The 19837-nt window shown below is 30.8% G+C and overlaps 1 protein-coding gene across 3 annotated transcripts in view; it reads right to left on the bottom strand.

The window, feature by feature from the left end:
• Positions 1-19837, bottom strand: part of LOC123715412 (zinc finger protein rotund-like) — a 79232-nt gene that overhangs the window by 10791 nt on the left and 48604 nt on the right. Inside the window, exons 1-2 of one of the 3 annotated variants that reach the window (XM_045670405.1) lie at positions 10322-10868; positions 8178-8718 (exon numbers count right to left, since the gene is read on the bottom strand). The exons of the other annotated variants lie outside the window; for them this stretch is intronic. Coding sequence (XP_045526361.1) covers positions 8178-8582 — 405 coding nt within the window. The 5' untranslated portion in view covers positions 8583-8718; positions 10322-10868. Of the gene's footprint in view, positions 1-8177; positions 8719-10321; positions 10869-19837 lie in introns of those variants that run through there. 3 annotated transcript variants of the gene reach the window in all.

Genomic DNA, 19837 nt, shown 5'->3' on the forward strand with positions numbered 1-19837 from the left:
ATACGCACTCTATTCCTATTATTTATAGTTCAATATTGCTTTACGTCAACTAGAATCTTTTGAGATAAACCATTTTAGTATGCAGTTGGCTTAAACGATAAACCGTTGAGATAAGGTTGTATTTTGTTTGGTTCCTCGTTTGTTTTGTCAGGTGTCACCTGCAGGGTCGTGAGACAGGTCATAACATCCCTCTTAAGACATCCTGTTCGAATTTATTTGACATTTCGCAGGAGTTTAACGATTTTTTGGCTTACGCAATTTTAACTTCCTGCAAAATTTAAACAATGAACTGACAGAAGCATTATTAAATGACTTAAAAAGAATTTCTACGAAATTTGGAAAAGTAAATGCTTATTTATTATCTTAAACCACTATATACAATTCAGTTCACAATCAAAATATACTAAAGTCATCCTTCCTTCCAATTCCAATCATCTCCGCTCCACTCTTGTATAAAAACAGTTTGAGTCACCAAACCAAATGACCTTGTTTTAGTACTAGACCAGATGTTAAGAGCTAATAAGGTTTCCGAACAGGTGACATTAATATGGGTCAAGATGTGCAAATCTTTGGACCACCGTGATAAAGGATGTGCAATTTCATGGGAGACTGCTTAGTGTTGAGCTTTTGGCAGGATACTGTAGTTCTAGATTTACAGATGCTTAAAAAGGCTTCTATCACATCTGGATAACCTTTTTTAGTTATAACAGATGTATTTGGATGTAATTGGCTTCCTTAACATTTGGTGTTTGAGCCGATGTTTTAAGGTTTTCAAGATAAATGAGCTGAGGATAGTTTTAGTCATAAATATTTACACCTACACGTTCTCTTTAATAGTAGTCAAACTAAAATATATATATAAATATATATATATATATATTTGGTACACATTTTAAAATGGGCGTATCTGTAAAATAATAATAATTAATAAGTTATAGGTTATAATAAAAAATAAAAAGTAATTAAGTTTAATATATTGTATTATTACTAAGGCAGCAATATACATAATTTATTATATCATTACCCTATTACACCATTTTGTTAATTCTGCGGAACGAAAAGCCTCTTTAAGTGTAGATATATCACAAATATTATTACTTTTGAAATATGTAATATTTACTGTGTTATGTTTAATTTTCAATTACGTTTCGAATAAAATCGTTAAGTTTCGCGAGCTGGCTTAAATTCGAAATTTAAAATAAATTACTGTAAAACTGCGTTGAATAAACACTGTGAAAATTGTTTCTTAAATGTCGAATTACCTACATCGTTATTATATATTATGTAGTCTATGACTGTCGCCGGAACGTGTAACAAAGACTGTGGTTACAATTATGTGTAACTTCATTCTTTTGAATTTGTAAATGGAATACACCGTCCATGCCTTATTTTAGTGTTTTCTGGAATGTATAAATCCTTCTTCAATGTTTTTAATATACAAAACATTGTCATAATCTAAGATCTACAGAGCTACTATGATATATTATTACAAATTTATGTAGAATGACTTTCCAGGTACTAAACTATCAATAAATTAAAGGATAGATAAACGTCTTGGTGTCCGAATGCTTATCTATGCTAATTAAGGATTGAGGGTACAAATTTATATGTTACCCTTTAGTTTTGACCTGAGAAATGCATAGGTACCTACCACATCACTTATGACTATTTTACAATGTATACAAAACGACTTTGATACCATTTTGAAGTGTCGCACGAAAATATTTATTAAAATTAAACATCTCAAAAAGTACAAAATATAATGATGATGTTTTAACTTACGATTGTATCTAAAGTATGTAAGTTCTCTGAGTAAGATTAGCCTTGTAATTGTATATATTTCAATAACGGTTAAAACTATGTTAAAATTGTTTAAATATAAGTGTAAGTATCATCCCCGAAATCGATCCTGCGACCCTAAAATTATAATTTATAGTTCAAACTAACCCTTTGGCGTAATTAATTTAACCCTAATGGCAAGTGCAGGTCTCGCCTACAAACCACCAAGTCATCGGCTCTGATGAATTTATCGAACTTTCGAGGTTCTTATGTATGATTAATATTTGTTATATTATAATCTAACATCGAAATTTTAATCACGAATCGAACTAAGATCGCATCGATCACCGAGGTGCGGAAGTTACTATTACAAATGTTGTTCTTATAATTACACTGCATCTACTTATTTATTTATTTCGTAATGCTACAGCTAACACAAATTATATATATACATAAGATGGCATATATACAAAAATGTTAGAACATTTACAACAGGAAAATATCAATAAAAATATTAAACACTAAAGTAATACAAAATTCGGCTGTGTTGTGTTATGTCTACTTAGTTGTACAACGTTTATGTTTATTTAGGTACACATACTGTTTTATCATATAGGGAATAGTCCTAAACGTTAAAGTTAATGGAATCTCAGTTTTAGTTCTCTATGTTTTATATTAAATGCAGCGAGTGTAAACTATTTTAATCCATTCGAGATTTATTACCCAGTTATATAACGTATGCTTGACGTAAGATGATGCTCGCGCGCCGCGACCGGTACCAAAACTGCTTGGCATTGAATTTTACAAGGTCACGTTAAAACACGTCACGTCACAAATCCGTTGATTTTAAATCAAATTTATGGTAAATCTCTCGGACAACTAACACAATTTCATTATTTTATATTTTTATTTTTAGAGCTATTTGATTTATATCTAATTACGTAGTATTGTAATGTTTATAAAAAGCAAATGGTTCTACGTCCACACATTAGACTGTTGCAGTTATGTTATAAATATTAATGTAGCAATCTGCTACGCCGTAGCACAGTGTTATTATAAATATATGTATATTAATCGATATAATATAAAAGATTGGAAAATATTTAAGCGAAAAACTCTAAGACGGCTGGACCAGTTCTTTAATATATTTCTTCATCGCTGAGAAAGGTTTTTCTGGCCATAATAATTTGAAAAATTAAACCTAAAAACAGTGTTTAATCCGGAAAAGCGAACAGTGACTATGGAGAAACATATAAATATGTTTGTAAGTAGCTACTAAAAAGGTAGGCTAGAAATCATATTAAGGCAAAACGAAGTTCGCAGGGGCAGCTTATTTTTAATTAAAATATCACTTTGCTTTATAATAAATTTTCAGAATAATAAACGAGCCGTCCAATTTTATTATAAATACCAAAAATTATAGCTACGGGGTAAATAATTTCCATTTATACATTATAATTACATATAGAATTTCTTAAGCAAAGCAGGAGTGGAATTTTCCACTCTTAATGGATTTTTTAAATTATGTATAAAACTAAGATTGCACCATTTTTGGAAGTAAAATTTATGTAGATATGTTAAATAAATTATTATATATATTTATTTATCGTGTTATTCATCTGCAAATATTTTAATATAGTAGATAATGTAAAGTTTATATTAAAACATTGCCAAATGCTTTATGTTTATTTCATTTTAATAAAAATCGTTAGAAGAAACTGGCTTTTGTTTTCTAGTTCCCAACAACTATATAAATTTTGTTTTGGTCCCTTAGTGAGATAATGAAAGTATGGGCTTTAACCAACTCCTTACAAAATAAACTAAGTGTATGCTAAAAAAACTCAAAAAGTATCATTATAGGAGTAAAATAAAATTATAAGGTTATGTTAAACTCAATAAAGAAATTAATATTAGAAATTATTATAATTAAAGAAAAATATTACATTTAAAATACTGAAACGGCACAATGTGGGACACATGATAAGAGAAGAAAGGGAAAAATTTACAAAGAAGGTAACAGAAAGCGACATTTTTCTTGTCTTGCCTTACCTTGCTCCGTCCCAAGGATAGTAGGAAAGGAAGCAAGGGGAGGCAGGTGAGGCATTGGAAGGACGATATTAGAAGGCTGTGGTAAATGGTGTATAATATGGGAGGCACACATTTGGAGTAGACCCTTGTTGACAAGCATTAGTTGTAATAGTATAGGTATTTTGTTCACTATATTTTTTTACCCAAATGAGTCGAAACCATTCCAGTACAGAGCGATAAAATGGGTTAGGAAGATCGCTTTAAAATCTATCAAACGAACATCGTTTACGTTCGTCAACTTAATGTTATCAACAAGTAATATTGCCCAACCCAATCTTAAATCAATACCTTTTTAATTAGTCGGCTACTTATTAAAATTACTGAACAAAACATTCTGGTGATAATACTCAATATTTTCTTGACCGAATGTACAAGTGCTTTTGACTTTATTACGAGAAACCGCAGTAACTTAATATAGTAAAATGATATTATGGTTACAAGAATGTATCTATCTATGAAATGTGTTATTTGACCAACAGTCATTACGTTTATATTTCTTTATTAACAAAAAAGTGAAATACAGGACAGGATGTGAATCAACCTCATACCTGTCATCAATAATTTTTCTCTGTTTGACAATTTCGTTAATATAGCCAGGGCTAGGTTGTGAATGACTTTATACATTATTTTGACATGTGTCAGAAGAACGACTATTGAAAGTTATGTTATCACATTGCAAATTATTGAATAAACATTTATAGATATAATATAATAAAAGATATGATATATAATGACCAACGGAAGAGACCGTTTGAAAACGATAGGGCTGCCCTTTGCCTTCCCATTATTTAAGCGTTCTTATTTCAATAAAACTCCTGTTGTACGACTAGGAGAAAAGTGCCGGTACAACTGGGCAAAGGTATCTGTGCGCATTGGTTATACATATTTTTTATCACGTTATCCAGCAATGCAATAGGTCCGGTTAGTTTAAGGAACATGAAAATACCAAGTCACTCGGCCCTGGAATGCCGTGAGTGGCCCACGGCGTCTCAATAATTATATCACGAATATGAGATAGGGGAATCGCGTGACCAGGCCACGATTAGTATAATTACGTTATGGCCCAAAATGGTGCATTATTTCAATTGTTTGTGTATTAAGATTGCTGGGGAGATGTCAGATATTTAGTCTCTGATACAAAGTGTTAAGTCATACCACAAAATAATTTGCGTATGTTTTTGATAGACATAAGGTTATTGAAGACATGATTGTAGAAATGATTATTATAGTATAATGCTCACAAAGAATACTAAAATACATTATTATTTTACGAATTTTATTTTTGATTAATAGGTTGATACAAAAAATATTCAAATGACAATCTGGTGCATGGTGTGAAGGCCAGTTATAAGATTGTCATATCTAAATGTTAAAAGGAGTAAGGACATTAAATCAATAACAGTCAACTGTTTTCCCAAAAACGATGAACCTCAAAATGTTGTTAAAAGAAAAAAAATGATATTTTTTTAATAATATTAACTACTTTTACGGCATTATGATGTACGTACGTAAAGGAGAAGAAAAAATTACGAAACGTAATAATCAAACTTTTTTCTAGTTATTAAAAATACATATATTGAACATTAGAAAAGGAACTAAACGGCTGTTGCTTTATATAAAATACTTGGAGTGGATTTAATTTTTATTACGCAATCATATTTATAAATCCGAACTGCCAAAACGACTATGTTTATAACTACTTTTGACTAATTACAGACAATATAATAACAAACAATTTGTTTTAAACTTTGATACAGCCTTACACTATACCTGTGGGCAAACCAACTTACTTAAATATTGCTATATGGAAAATTGACTTTATGCCTTTAACTTACAGATCAATTTCGGTTTGAGCAACTTCAAAGATATTTTGGTAAAAAAATTTACGTCCGTAGATGACGCAATACCTAACATGCTAGTAATGGTTGGTGTCAATCAAAATTACAGAGTAAATTCGGTTGTACGTATACTCGAGAAATGCCAAACCATTCTCAACCTTATCCCTATCAACTCAAGGACAAAGTACTGGATTTGGCAGCAAAAAATAATATAAGATTCTACGAAACTCGCATCAAGACGTTGGCTAAAGTATTATTATCATGTTTTATTTTCATAATTTTTGGTATGATTTGCTTTACTACTTAATTTAAATTTCGAATTTTAAAAATATTCATAAGTACTCAACCAAATACAGATTAATCATAAACGATTATTCAAAACGTTATAACCTAAGATTATAACATTGAAAAGGCCAAAGAAGATTAATTACGGAACATAAAATTGCTATTCATTATCATATTAGTAATAAAAAACCTAAATTACGAAAAAACGTGTACCTGTTATGCAACTATTTATTTCGTAAATAAAATACCTACTTCTTTTTAATTTTTCAATCGATACTAGATTTTATTAGAATTTAAATACCTCTTATTTGTTTTTTTCATTCGAAAAGTCAATGAACTCATAAAAAAGTCTAATTAGATTAATATGTTGATACAAAAAATATTCAAATGACAAATCTGGTGCACGGTGTGAAGGCCAGTTACGTTTAGGATCTTCATATCAATATGTTAAAAGAATAAGAATGTTAAATCAATAACAGTCAATTGTGTTCCCAAAAACAAAAATGAAATCCGAAATGTTGCAAAGAGTAGTTGATATTTTTTTAATAATCCTTGATAACAATACTGAATTTATAATGTACAAACACGTGATAAAATAGAAATTAGAACAGTTTTCTATTTCCTGCGTTGAAATATAATGAAAACGACTAATAATTAATTGCAATAATTAAAAGGTGACTAACTAAGTAAAAAACATGATTTCGCGCGCAAATCGGTTGCGCTGAGCGTCCGTCGAGAAGCCGAATTCGATTCAAGGCCGCATTCCAATTTCAAACCATTGTCAATGTCACCATTCGGAGCAAATGACAGATGTTGTTTTTGGCGCGTAAGCGTAATTTTTAAAAAGTCTAGCGCTATTATTATGAAATATGTATGTGCAATAGGTGTATCATATAATATTCAAAATCTTGTTAGTTTATACAAGTATTCTCTTTTAGGTAAAATTATTTAAAATTTGTATTTCAACTGGTTGTGACACAATTTTGTTATCTTAAAGTCGGCTGCTGAACGACAAAATCAGAAATTTAAATCATACGTATAAAAACAAAGAAAATTCAGATTTATGATAATTTGGAAGCATCAATCTTTAAGGTAATTTTCTGTTACAATAAAAATCATTTTTCTCTTAGTGCGAGGAATTTTTGTATAATAAACTAATCACGCTATATAAAAATGATTTTGTTTATTATTTTATCATAACCCACTGTAGTTAGGGAGTTTTATCAAGACCTTGCTAATAGGTCGTGGTCACAACTTATCGGTAAAACTATTCGTATAAGACACGGAAGGATATATTATTTGATCGCTTTGTTTAGGTAAGAGAACCCTTATCATTTAAGATTTGGTTGTAACACAATAACGTCTTCAGTCAAATCTTATATTTTTATATAAACCCTCATTCTTAATCTTCAGTAACTGAAGATAACAGGAAAACCACGTAATCAAAGCAAAATTTAATTTTAATTAATAACTCAAAATTACCATAATTAACAAGCTTTACGATAAGCATCGTCCCGGAACAGCGAAGCATCATTCAATCCCAAACGGCGCAGACGCTAGGTATTGTCCTATACAACCTCCAAACGACCTGCCACGTGACCTTCAATTGCAAGGTCTATCGGAGTTAGGTATGGAGAAGAAAATAATTTAAAATTCAAAAAGAAAAAAGTGAATTCTTAACAGCGTCAAATCAAAAATATCATTCAACTTAAAACATAACTTGATTAGGAAACATTTCTTGTTGCAGTAAATAATATATATACGTATGTTCATGTTACAATTTTAAAGGTCAAACTGAATATTACCAAGTTGTATTGAACAAATAAATAATCTACACAAACAGTCACACCTAACACTCGAAAATCGTTGAATTATTTTGATAGTGCGCCTGAGCACTCTCGAACATAAAGTGGATATTCAAATTAACTTTAAAGTTCGTACAGCGTATAATGATGCCTAGTTAGAAATAAGTGTGGAATAAGGAAGTCCTCGACACGAATACATTAGGTTCGTTGCCGAAATAAAGAGAATGATTTGATGATAAAGCGCTACACGGAACCACGTTTGCGTCGTGATCTTCACAAAGATTAATAACGAACAATGCTAAGCCGAATATTAAAGATGACGTCAAGATGAAACTTCCGAAGTGTTCAAGGATGGTTTTCATTAACTTTAATTGTAACTAACCTTCTCTTCTTGAAGACTCTGACCCCCATTTTCTGATAGCGGTGTTGATGGAGCACTGTACCCTTTCTGTCCCTCGTCGTGCGGTGTCATGTGTCGCTGGATGTCATTCTCCTGGTCGTTATGACCTCTTAAGTCTTGAAGACCATTTTTGAATTCGGATAATCTTAAAACGGACGGTTTAATTTCTGGCATGTCATCGGGATGTTCGTATCTTCTTAAGTCTGTTAGGTTCGCTGCTAAATGTCTGTGCGTGTCTAGAGGTGGAGGCACGCCTATAGATCTCAGGTGTTCTATACTTCTATGGATATGGGAATAATTATCTACAGGAATTTCCGCCATTAGAGGCGAGTTATGATAGTCCAGTCCGCCATCAGTCCTGTAGTCGATTGTCCTTCCTTCCATCATCTTTTTGGCTTTTTATTTCTATCTAAGTACTTTAAATTTCAGTATCTATGTATTTGGCACTATCTTATAAATATAATCTGTCACAAAATCCTGGTACGTTTGTTTGTCATGGAATATATCGAGATCTTCCGTTTAACTGCAAAAATATTACGTATTTTTTTAAATAATATAAAATTCAAATTAAGAATAATTTATTCGAAATGTTGCCTTTTTTTTAATATGCAAACTGTAGGTACAATTGCGGAGGAAATGTTTTAGAATTATTGCGATTTAATTTGAAAAGTTGTCGGACGACTCTGTCCGGTTGTTTGTCTATTTAAAACTAGATTTGAAGAGTAAAAAACTTAGGTTTTTTCTGAAGCAGGTGACGAGCAGTCGCGTAGGTTGTGTCAATGATCTAGCTCCTAGCCCACATGCCATATCGAATAAGGCTTTGATAATCACATTGCATGTACAGACGCGATTATATGAAACAATATTATTTTTCAAAGGTGTGATTTTATAGTCTTATTATATAAAAGGGGTATGAAATTTAAAAAAATGATGGCTTCACTGAATTGGATTGAAATAAATAGTTTAAATATACCTTAAAGGTTCTTAGTATTTAGAAATATTATTCAATTTTATTTTTTTCAAAGAATAAATAGAAGCAAAATAATTTCTTTAAACCACATTCAACAATAAATTTTATTGGGTTTTTTTTTATTTATGCACACTTTTCTTTATGTCTGTACTTTGAATGTCCGCCATACACGCCTGTCAAAGATAATAATTGCGCGCATAGAATACAACGCGTTGTCTTTAAGCGATTTTTGACCTTATTTCGAAAATCATAAAGGACTATTTTCTTCTATGGCAAGTAACACGATATTAGAGGTAATTTGGTGATGCTTTGTACTTGGGGGCCATAGATTATTAGACTTAGATTTGTATACAGGTTTCGTAGGAAGTTCTTAAGTTATAATGGGCACTTTGAGCAGTAGGCACCTTCTAGATATGAATTTCAGATAAGAGTAACTAAGCGAATAACTTAAGTACTATGTTGAGTTTTATATTAATTTAAGAAGGGTAAAAGTGTAAAGCACTGCTTATTACAAAATACAGAAATTTTCTCAGATTTAAAAATATATTTTGAAATATAAAAGGAATCGATGGGCATAATAAAAAATATATTCATGTATTTTTCATTGTTGGCCACTTTAAATGCATTTGGAAGATTTCGCGTCAACTGAAGCGACAAGGTTATCTGACAAGTAGTTTTTGTGGGATTTAAGTAACATTGTCGCGATTTGTCATTGAATAAAAACTTTTTAAGATTTATCGACAACAAACATATTTGCTGCCAATAAATTTTGCTAATTATATAACTATAAAATCACACTAAAATTACAGTTTTCTTTTTAAACAGCGTTGATACAATTTTATTTCATCCTACATATATATAACATGGTATCAACAACATTTCGAATAAATCAAAAGTAAAAATTAATAAAATAGTAATCGGTTCCCCCATTATTATGATATCTATCCGTTATCACTAAACAAATAAACTTTGAAGTAACATAAAATACATTGCAGTGTATTTCCGTATTAAGTCTGGGGTCTCAAGGTCAGACAGCCGGGGACTCGAAGTTACATTCGTCTTATCGAGGGAGATAGGTATTACGTAAAAATTCCCTCTCCCCGTGCCACCCTCAGAAGGGGAACCGACAACCACTAATTAAAAAAAACCAACATACCTCTTATTTTTATCAAAAAATCTTCAAAACACCAACTTTATCACCATAATAAATCACAGTTTGTTCCTATTTAAAATGTCACTAAATATCACATTAAATACAGGTAACACTAATGTCACAACACGTAAGGCAACTGTCCAGCGATATCGCCAAAATATCTATAAAAATCCACGTGTTCCCGGAAAATAAACATTTAAAAAAGCCGGCACAAAAACGTCCTGCCTAGTCCCGACGAGAAATTATGAATGCCGAGCGTCGTTGCTAGGATCCAAATTACGAGATTTTTTTTCGCTTTCAATATTTTTGTGTGCTGTGTTTTTATTTGGTTTATATGTGGGTAAATCCACACGTGATTGATGCTATCCTTGTCCCACGCACCGATTTGCGCGTGCACCGGCTTGCAGTTGAGATAATTCAAGACATGTGCTTCAACTAGCCGGCGTTTCTGAATATACTTCAAAAATAAAAATTAAATACAAAACAGCCGCTCGACCGACTTTAGAGCGACGCGGCAAAAACGAGACTGAAATTCAGATCTATAGTAGAAAAAGTTAACTACACCGAACGAGGGGTACACTAACACATAAAATGAAAAAAATTACACGGACGCTAACATCGGCACAGGAGCTTAAAAAATCCGGAGTGGGGATCCGTCTATTCTATTCGCTTGAATAGCGGCGTCTCGTTCTAGCGGCGTGAGGCCGCACGCACACTGAGACACGGTGGTTAAGCGAAAAAAATGTGTACACATTTTTTTATAATTCACCATTTTTATGTGTGTAAGTGGGCTCGGCGCAAGCGAGAGGCAGTAGCCGTCCTGCGCTCTGAGGCTCTAAGTGGGAGCGGGAGGCAAGACGTCGCCACGTGCTCGTCCCTTGGTATTAAATAATAATTAAAATGGCTACAAGACCGGCGATACGAGATACTGTTCGGTAGACGATTTTTTGGCAGAGCTTTTGCCTTTTTTGCCGAGCTTTTTGCGGAATCACCGCGAACGAGGTAATCCGCGATATAAACGGCTAAATGAAAAAAATATTCGGCTGATTGACACATAATTTAGTGAGAAATGCGCGCGGAAACTCGCGCCGAATAAAAAAACCAAGGACGCCGCGCGAAAAAGAAGTTATTGATTAAAACAGAGCTTGTCATTGACCAGACGCAAATGAGGGTTGTTAATATTATGCAGCGGTAGCTAAGGCGGGAATCGATCTTGCTTTTTTAACTCTCCGTGACATTAAAGACGCTGCGAAGATATACGACTATGTTAATCGAGCTTTATTACGGCATGAGTAGTGACAACTTTTTGAAAAACTTAAATAATAGTCGTTAAAAGTTGTTCACGAATATTTCGTTCTATACATAATATTACATTTTTAATTGGATTTAATTGGATGTCATACTAAATGTCAATTTAAAGTTGTATTTGCCTACACATAAAATACATGTTTGGTTAATTAAAAAAAATATATTAATTACTAATTAGTATAGTGCAACCCCAATTTTTTTGGTCGTAATACTACTTTTAAATAAGGAATTATTACCGTTTATTTTTCACACAGATCCCTTTAAACAAATTTAAATGTAAAACGCCTAGAAATCACAAAGCCTCATAATGAGAATTTTTTTCAATTGGGTTGGGTCACGCACTTGGTTTAGTTAAATACGTTTAGCTTGAAGCTTTTAGCTTTGATTCCCGGAAAGATAAAATACATATATTTTTAGTAAGACACCGAAAATCTAAGGAGTTACTAAAATAGAAACGAATATTATGGACCACATGATATGATATTTATTTCATTTTTGCAAGTTTAACACTTGTATAAAACACAGTTCCACCGGTTTTAAACAGCTTTAATTATCACAATTAAGATGTATACAAAATTATAGGTGTCGCGATGTTTCGCGTGCTGTACAGTATAGTCACGAGATAATTTAAAAATAATAAAAATAACCATCTTTAAGCCCGAAAAAGGTTAACATTTCGGCAATATTTTTTATTAATATATGATTATTATTTCTGATGTACCTACAGTTATTGCAATGAATTATAAAAAGAATAATACCTAATGAATATAGTAAATAAAGACGATTTAATTGTAACGGTGAGATTCAGGAACCAGACTCAGCACAAACATTATATGTCAAAGTCGAATACTTTTTTTAGATATATGTACGGGAGAGATACTTAGCGCTAAGTTTCTGTACTTAACAAAAGAATTTCAAAAGCTAAATCCAATAACTTATTATACACGAAACAGGTGGACACTTAAGATAATGTATAAAATTATGAATATAATAGAAAATGCACGTAATTATACACAACCTATCGACGGGCAGATGTCCAGGCTATTGAACTGGGGACAACGATAGGGTTAATAATAAAAGATTGACATATCTGCTATATTATGTAGCTAAACAATGGCTAAACCCATATTGGGAGCTATTGTTCGTATTGTAAATGATTTATCGAAGAAGAGGAATTGACCACTTGTTCTTCAGTACATACAAGCAATTCGTTTTAGCAAGTAAAACGTTGGTAATAGAAATAGTACTTCCTATCTTACTGGATTCGATTACACTCAAAATTACAATTGTTCCAGGTTGAATGATATACATTAAAAGGATTTTTAGAAATTGATTTTTTTTTGTATGTAGGCTTTTTAATATTTTCATGGTTGTTAAATACTATATACAAAAAATACAATTGGCTAACTTGCGTTTTATAATAAAACAAACTGACGAAACTGTCTCCAATGTCATATTGAAAATCATGCACTAAGCATACATTTGCCACGAAGGATTCAAAAGCTCATGACAGTTTTTATAATGTTTTAGAAAATAATTGTGATAAATGCGCGCTCATCCAATAAAGAGGGTGCATTGGAAAACGTATAGCTATTCAACAAAAAGATAATGAATAATAAAATACAATTTTAATCAAAATTATAATGGTTATAGAATTAAATTAATGAATGAATGAATGAATGAAACAAATGAAAATGAATTAAATTCACAGGAACATTGATATTATAACCTATAATAACTTTCTTTTTACCGACTATTAGCAGTAGTTACACAACACATAAAGAAGATAAAAGGATCATTACTGTGGTTTATCTTTTTTTATAGAACAGGAGGCTAACGGACAAGAGGCTAACATGAACCTGGTGTTCAGTATTACCGTCGCCCATGGACACTCTCAATGTCAAAGGGCTCGCGAGAGCATTGCCGGTAAGTTTTGTTTTAAACGTTCAAGGTGACGATTGTTATTAACTACGGTAATAATCAACAACACTTAACGATTTCCAAAAAGCCATTAAACAATACGAAGCAATAAAATAATTTGTTCTATTTCACTTATTCCTTAACAATAGTAAAACAGAAGTAGTAAAAGATAAAGGTGCCGTGACATCAAAATGGCCGACAGAAACGTGTTTTTAGTTATAAAATCGAAAGTCAAACTTCTGCTTTTTAAAGTTTTATGATTGTTATATTTATTGTTTACAAAATGTTAAAAAAACAAAAAGTCTGATTGAATATCTTCGACCGTTCAAAATCGACTTTAGAATTGAAAATTGCTTATTTGATTAAAGGACACAACATATAAAAGAAGTATATAAACACAATCACTTCTATCAAAATTGGGCCCAATTCAGTTGCTGTCACTATCTTATAGTGACACTGAAAATCTGACTTTAAAAATAAATTACACAAATTAAAAATTAATTAATTAAATTAAAAATAAAATTATTAAAATGAGAATAAAAATATGAAATTACAAACATCAATAGACAATAATATAAATTAAAAATTAAAAAATTGTATACCTCTCAATTTATTTTAAAAAGTGAAAAATTTACTTGGACTTCATATTTATAGTTGTCAAGTTAGAGGAAAACAGTGTTTCGTATAACTTTAGTAAAATATGTGGTATTTTGGTAAAGAATCTCGACAATGATAAAATTGTCTTTAAAAGAAAATTTCATGATAAATGCTTAATTTAATGTTCACTTTACGCAATAAACACTTATTCAAATAATGCATACAATCTTAAAAAACGAATATAATCATATTTATCATCTCTAAAAAACAATGACAATTTTTTTAACATCATAAAGGCTTGTCAAAACTCAATTTCATTCGTCCTTCAAGAATTGTATGAAATTATAAATAGGGTTGACGACAATAAGTTTTTTATAATCACCTGTTTTGGGTGCGGAAGTAAGAAGATAAGAGTAGGTATTGTATTTGGGAGCAAGTGTTCAATCAAAATAGATATTTGAATAATGAGATCTTCTCGTAAGATTTAAAAAACTGTTGAAATCGGCTGCCTCCCACACTGAACGCGGAACTGTAATGAGTAACGTATAATAATTCAATTTTTTAAAATCATATTTGCGTTATAAATTTGGTTTGCTTTGATTTCCACTTGACGTTTTATCATAATTCTATTACTTGAATAGGAGTATTATACTTATTCCTATTAACTGATTATTATTTGAGGTGGAAACTAATCAATATCACAATTCTAAGCAACTAAAAAATCTATCTTTCGTACATCTCTTAAACTACTTAGGCTAAGATAAACTTTCGCAGGTATGGTTGATAGAGCCAATATCTGTCCAAGATTTGCGCAATTGCAATTTTGTCCAAAAATCCTTTAGAAAACAAGTTAACACTTACATTTTGTTTGTTCTAAAAATTAAATATAATAGTAAAACTATAAAAGAAGGACCCTTATACGGTCGTAAAATTATATAATAGGATGGCCATTTCACAGCCAGCAAGTAAAGCCACGTGTCTAACTTGTTCCATTAAAAAACTGGTCCAAAACACCGCCATTCGGTAGCATTTGATGCACTGTTTAACCCTTACAAAAGTGAACAAAAAAGCAATTGCACGAAAAAACTTTATTGCATGTTTCATAGAAACTTTCTCTTTCAAATTTTTTGAGACAAAAACCTCTTTTTATCTGCCGAATTAAAAAAAACAATAAAAACCTTTTGCGTTAAATGAAAGGGTATACAAAACAAATAGAAAAACACCGCACCAGCTGTTTTAATATTTTTTATTTAATAATCTAAGCTCTTCCTGCCGGAACTGGGCGCTTTTTAAACAAAAAAAAAACCGGTCAAGTGCGAGTTTGAAGGAATCATTTTACCCTCTAATGTTTTATATTAAAAATATTACCAATATTACAATTCTTATGAATAAGAATAGCTTGCAAAAGAGTCTTTTAAAAAATACAAAGCTGTGTGATTATTATTTTCAGTCAACCTAAACTTCAGCATTTAGGATACTTCCTTAGAGACCAACAATTTTATTATTGATTTGTTTATTTATTCAGTATTTACACTTCGTTAAATTTATACAAATACTAGAAGGCATGTAACGGGCGGCTTTATTGCTTACAAGCTGTTTCTTACAGGCAACACTAGTTAGGGTAAATACTAAAAAATAAATAAGATGGATAAAGTGCAAGGAGTATAACATTATAAAAAAAATTAAAGAACCTTAATCTAAAATAATACAACAAAAAATTGTATTGATAAAAGAAACTAACAACTGAAAAGTTAATCTTATGGATTCATGAATGGCGACGCAATAGAAATCAAATTTAAAATGATTTTTATATTTTTCTTTTGTATCAAAAAATTAATACTATATTTAATTTTTAAATGTTTAATAATTTAACTAATTAGGTAATAACTTTAGTGAATTAAAACTTAAAGAGTAAACACGAAATGTTACTACTTACGATTAAAATAAAATAAAGGTAAAAATTTGAGAGTTACAAATTTTAATGTAGTATAATGTAATTTCGTTTGAGACTGCTTTGTTTTGTATACAAATTTGAATATAAAAGTATTTATTTGTGTCAGATACAAATTATAAATGAATATCAAAAGTAATAAAAATGTTTTTTTGAAGTCTCTTTTCTGTTCTCTGAAATTTTAACTACATTTCAATAGAAATTTATAATCTTGGCAAAAATCTCCAAGTGGTCATATTCAATTAACCGTCTCGAAGTTAATTTTGAAATCGTCATAAAATCTAAAACAGCATCCGTCCATACACAGCTTGACGCCAACGACGAGCGAACCCTTATTTTTTTCGTCATCCCTTAGAAATCTTCAAATTTCTTTACCTGCGTATCTCCATAGCATTAATTACTTTACAACCCTTGTTCTGGGTATTTAAACTTCGACCTTACACCGATCAACTAAGGTTAAATTTTCGTTTTAGGCTTATTTCGATACGACCCTATAGAACTCAATATGGCATATAACATCTTGTACACTACCCCCTAATGTTTCAACGCATTTTTCGCGTAATTAGCTAAAGAATTATTAATTCTAAATTCTTTTAAATAAGACTTATTTTCCCGTAAGGTGTTTGTGCATTTAATTTTGCTTTAAGTTGGGATTTCGTTTCCCGTAGATTTGGAATTTATTAGATTGATGGTCGACTTGTGACTTCAAGAACAATGGATAGTACAGATGTTTGACATGTTAGTGTTATTTATTTAATATTTAACACGTAGACTAAAATAAAAAAAAATACTGCAATACTTATTTAAAATCCCAACGAACGGTTTTAGTAACTACTTTTAAAAAGACAATATTTTGAAGTATAAATGATTTACAACATTAAGTTACACATGTGTAAATATGTAGCGGAGGTATAGGTTCGACTACCATCCAAATAATATTTTCTTATTCGCACAGAAGGCTATGTATTATGTATTTGCTCACACACTACACATAAATGCCAATTCCGTGTGAATTGTAAAAAAACAGAGATATTGGTTAGAACACAATGCGTGATCAAAAATCGGCTTTTGTCAAAAAACGCTTCTACAAAGTACTTGTGTGCACTTTTTAAATGGTCCGTTTTGTATAGAACTCGTGTAACGTCGTGAATAATAAAATCTATTATATTTTCAACCATTCAATGATTGTGATGTAATAAGGGAATCAGAAAACTATTCTTAAATATTATAAGTTATAGTTTTATGTCAAATCTGTATCTATATTGAAGTTTTTAAATAACCTGATTTAAGTGTGATTTCTTTATATCAATACAGAATCATATAATCTAAACCTGGTCCAGCGCGCTCCAATCGAATATTCGGTGTATGTATGGCCTTATATTTTAAGGATATATACGTAAAATTTAATTTAGATTCATTTAGTACTTATAAGCGATAAAGCAATTTTATAACTGCGGTTGTTGTTATTAGATTATCAAGCGCTTTATTTATGTAAGAAAACCAAAGAAGTTAGGGAAATTTCGACGCAATAGTTCCTATTTAATTCATAAAAAATAAATATTTTTTTTAGTCATAGTTATATTGTGTTATATTTCTTGGAAATAATTCATCGATTCAGTAGTTTCGAAGATTACTAACATCAAAATATCTATACATTTATCTATTGTAGCGTTCGTAAACTAGTTTGTATATGAAAGTCACGGTCACTGACAAACAGACCTCTACTTCGGACTCATGTTACTAACCGCTTTTGCTACTGCTAGCCAAATATTTATTTCGTATATACGAACTTGCTTACGTTAGCAGCTTATTATAAGGAGCATAACATTTGTATTAAAATTATAAATGTATTATAATTTCGTACTCGAATTAAATTGTTCGAAGGTTAGTCGAGATTAATATGTATTAATTATATATTAGATTAATAATGTATTAATTATATACAATAGTAATCAGATTAATTACATAAGATTCTCCCCCAAAGTAGAACTATTTTATATTTAAGTCTTTTAATAAAATATATTTAGAGTCGAGACTTAGTTGGTATGACTTTCGCGTATAAATATGTCGAAATTGTCATACTGGAGTCACACTTAGGGCTAAGTTCTGACTCAGGATCATACAATAAAATATCAGGGTATAGATAAAATCCTTAGATCATTTTCGGATATTGTATTAGGGATAGGATAAATAACATATTGAATAATATCCGCGTTCCTTATATTCTAGAAGATATTTGAAGTTGGTTGAATCTACAAGTAACAAATAATTACTGTGCACAAAAAATCGTCCATGATTCAATGATCAGAGCCTCCAAGGTCGTCAAGATTCGGTGCTGGGTGAATATAATTACTTTGATGTATAGTTTGTATCTATAAAGTACTGCATGTACATAGCTCAGTCAAAATTAATTTAGAAGGAATTCAATTTAGAACATCTTACAATAACTAACTTTGTATTTACACATTACAATTCCGCCTGTTTAGGTTATGCTGGAGCAAAAATGAAATTTCAAATAGTAGTAATTTACCAATTTATTCTTGTTAGTAGCATTATTAAGTATTTGTAAAAAACATGAATAAAATTTAAATCGTAGGTTAGTTTGTCTATGGCTTAAGGGACATGCTGTTAACAACATATTTTTTATATTAGCAGCTTGAAGAAGAAATATTCAATTTCTTAAATATTTGACTTTCTGTACATTTTCTATCATAAATTTGAATTTGTTGTGCGTATTTGGATGTATTATCCCAGTAAGGAAAATGACTAAGACTAGATGAAGTTGTATTAATATTTTTTTGGAATTTGTTTTTAAATTTTTATTCCTTAATAGGTAATAAATTATTATTTTATTTAAATTAAATAATCTGACATTAACAGGTTTTTATATTTCACCCTTTACGCAAAAATTAAAGAAAAAGTGTAAACATTATAAAAACACCTTACATTTAGAAGCAAGTCTGTAAAAAATACAGCAAAAACCCCCCTCACAATACTAATGTATAAATTTTTTACATTTACAAAAATGCTAGATTCTGCGCGCACGCACTGGCAGGTAGACGATTTCGGGGTTCGCAGGTAGAAAAAATCTTTTGATCTTTTGAAAAAAGGTTCTTTTATACAACCCACCCTCAATACTCCTACAATTCCTTGACTATGATTTAAAAACAATCTTGATACTTTAAATATTATTAAGTTAAATACTTAAATAAAGATTGTTTGTCTTAATTTAGGGAATCTAGCGAACCTCAGGATAGTATCTTAATAAAGTTTTATCACAATCCGTTTACTCGTTTAGGAATGGAACAATAAATTAACAAACAACTATTTGTGTACAAACTATTAGGTCCTTACATATGAAATTGGCGTTTTGTATGGGAGGAACAAAAAGTCGAATATTTTTAAATATAATATATTAAATTAATCAAAGTATGAACCATTGTTTTCTATGCACTTTTGCCATCTCATAGGTAGTTCATTGATGCCTTTACTTAAAAAACCCAGTCGGACGGGAATCAATAAAATCTGTGAAGGCGATTTGGACTGCCCCATCAGAGTTAAATTTTTTCCCTTGCAAGAAGTTGTCCAAATTTCAAAAAAATGGTAATCTGTTGGAGCAAGGTCCGGGGAGTATGGAGGATGTCTTAGACATTCCAATTGAATTCTTCTAATTTGGTAGCCGTCTGTTGTGCAGTGTGTGGTCTAGCGTTGTCGTGAAGTAGCAGTGGCGTGGAGCGATTGAC

This window comes from Pieris brassicae, chromosome 10 (genome assembly GCF_905147105.1).
Source record: "Pieris brassicae chromosome 10, ilPieBrab1.1, whole genome shotgun sequence".
Classification (NCBI taxonomy): Eukaryota; Metazoa; Arthropoda; class Insecta; order Lepidoptera; family Pieridae; genus Pieris; species Pieris brassicae.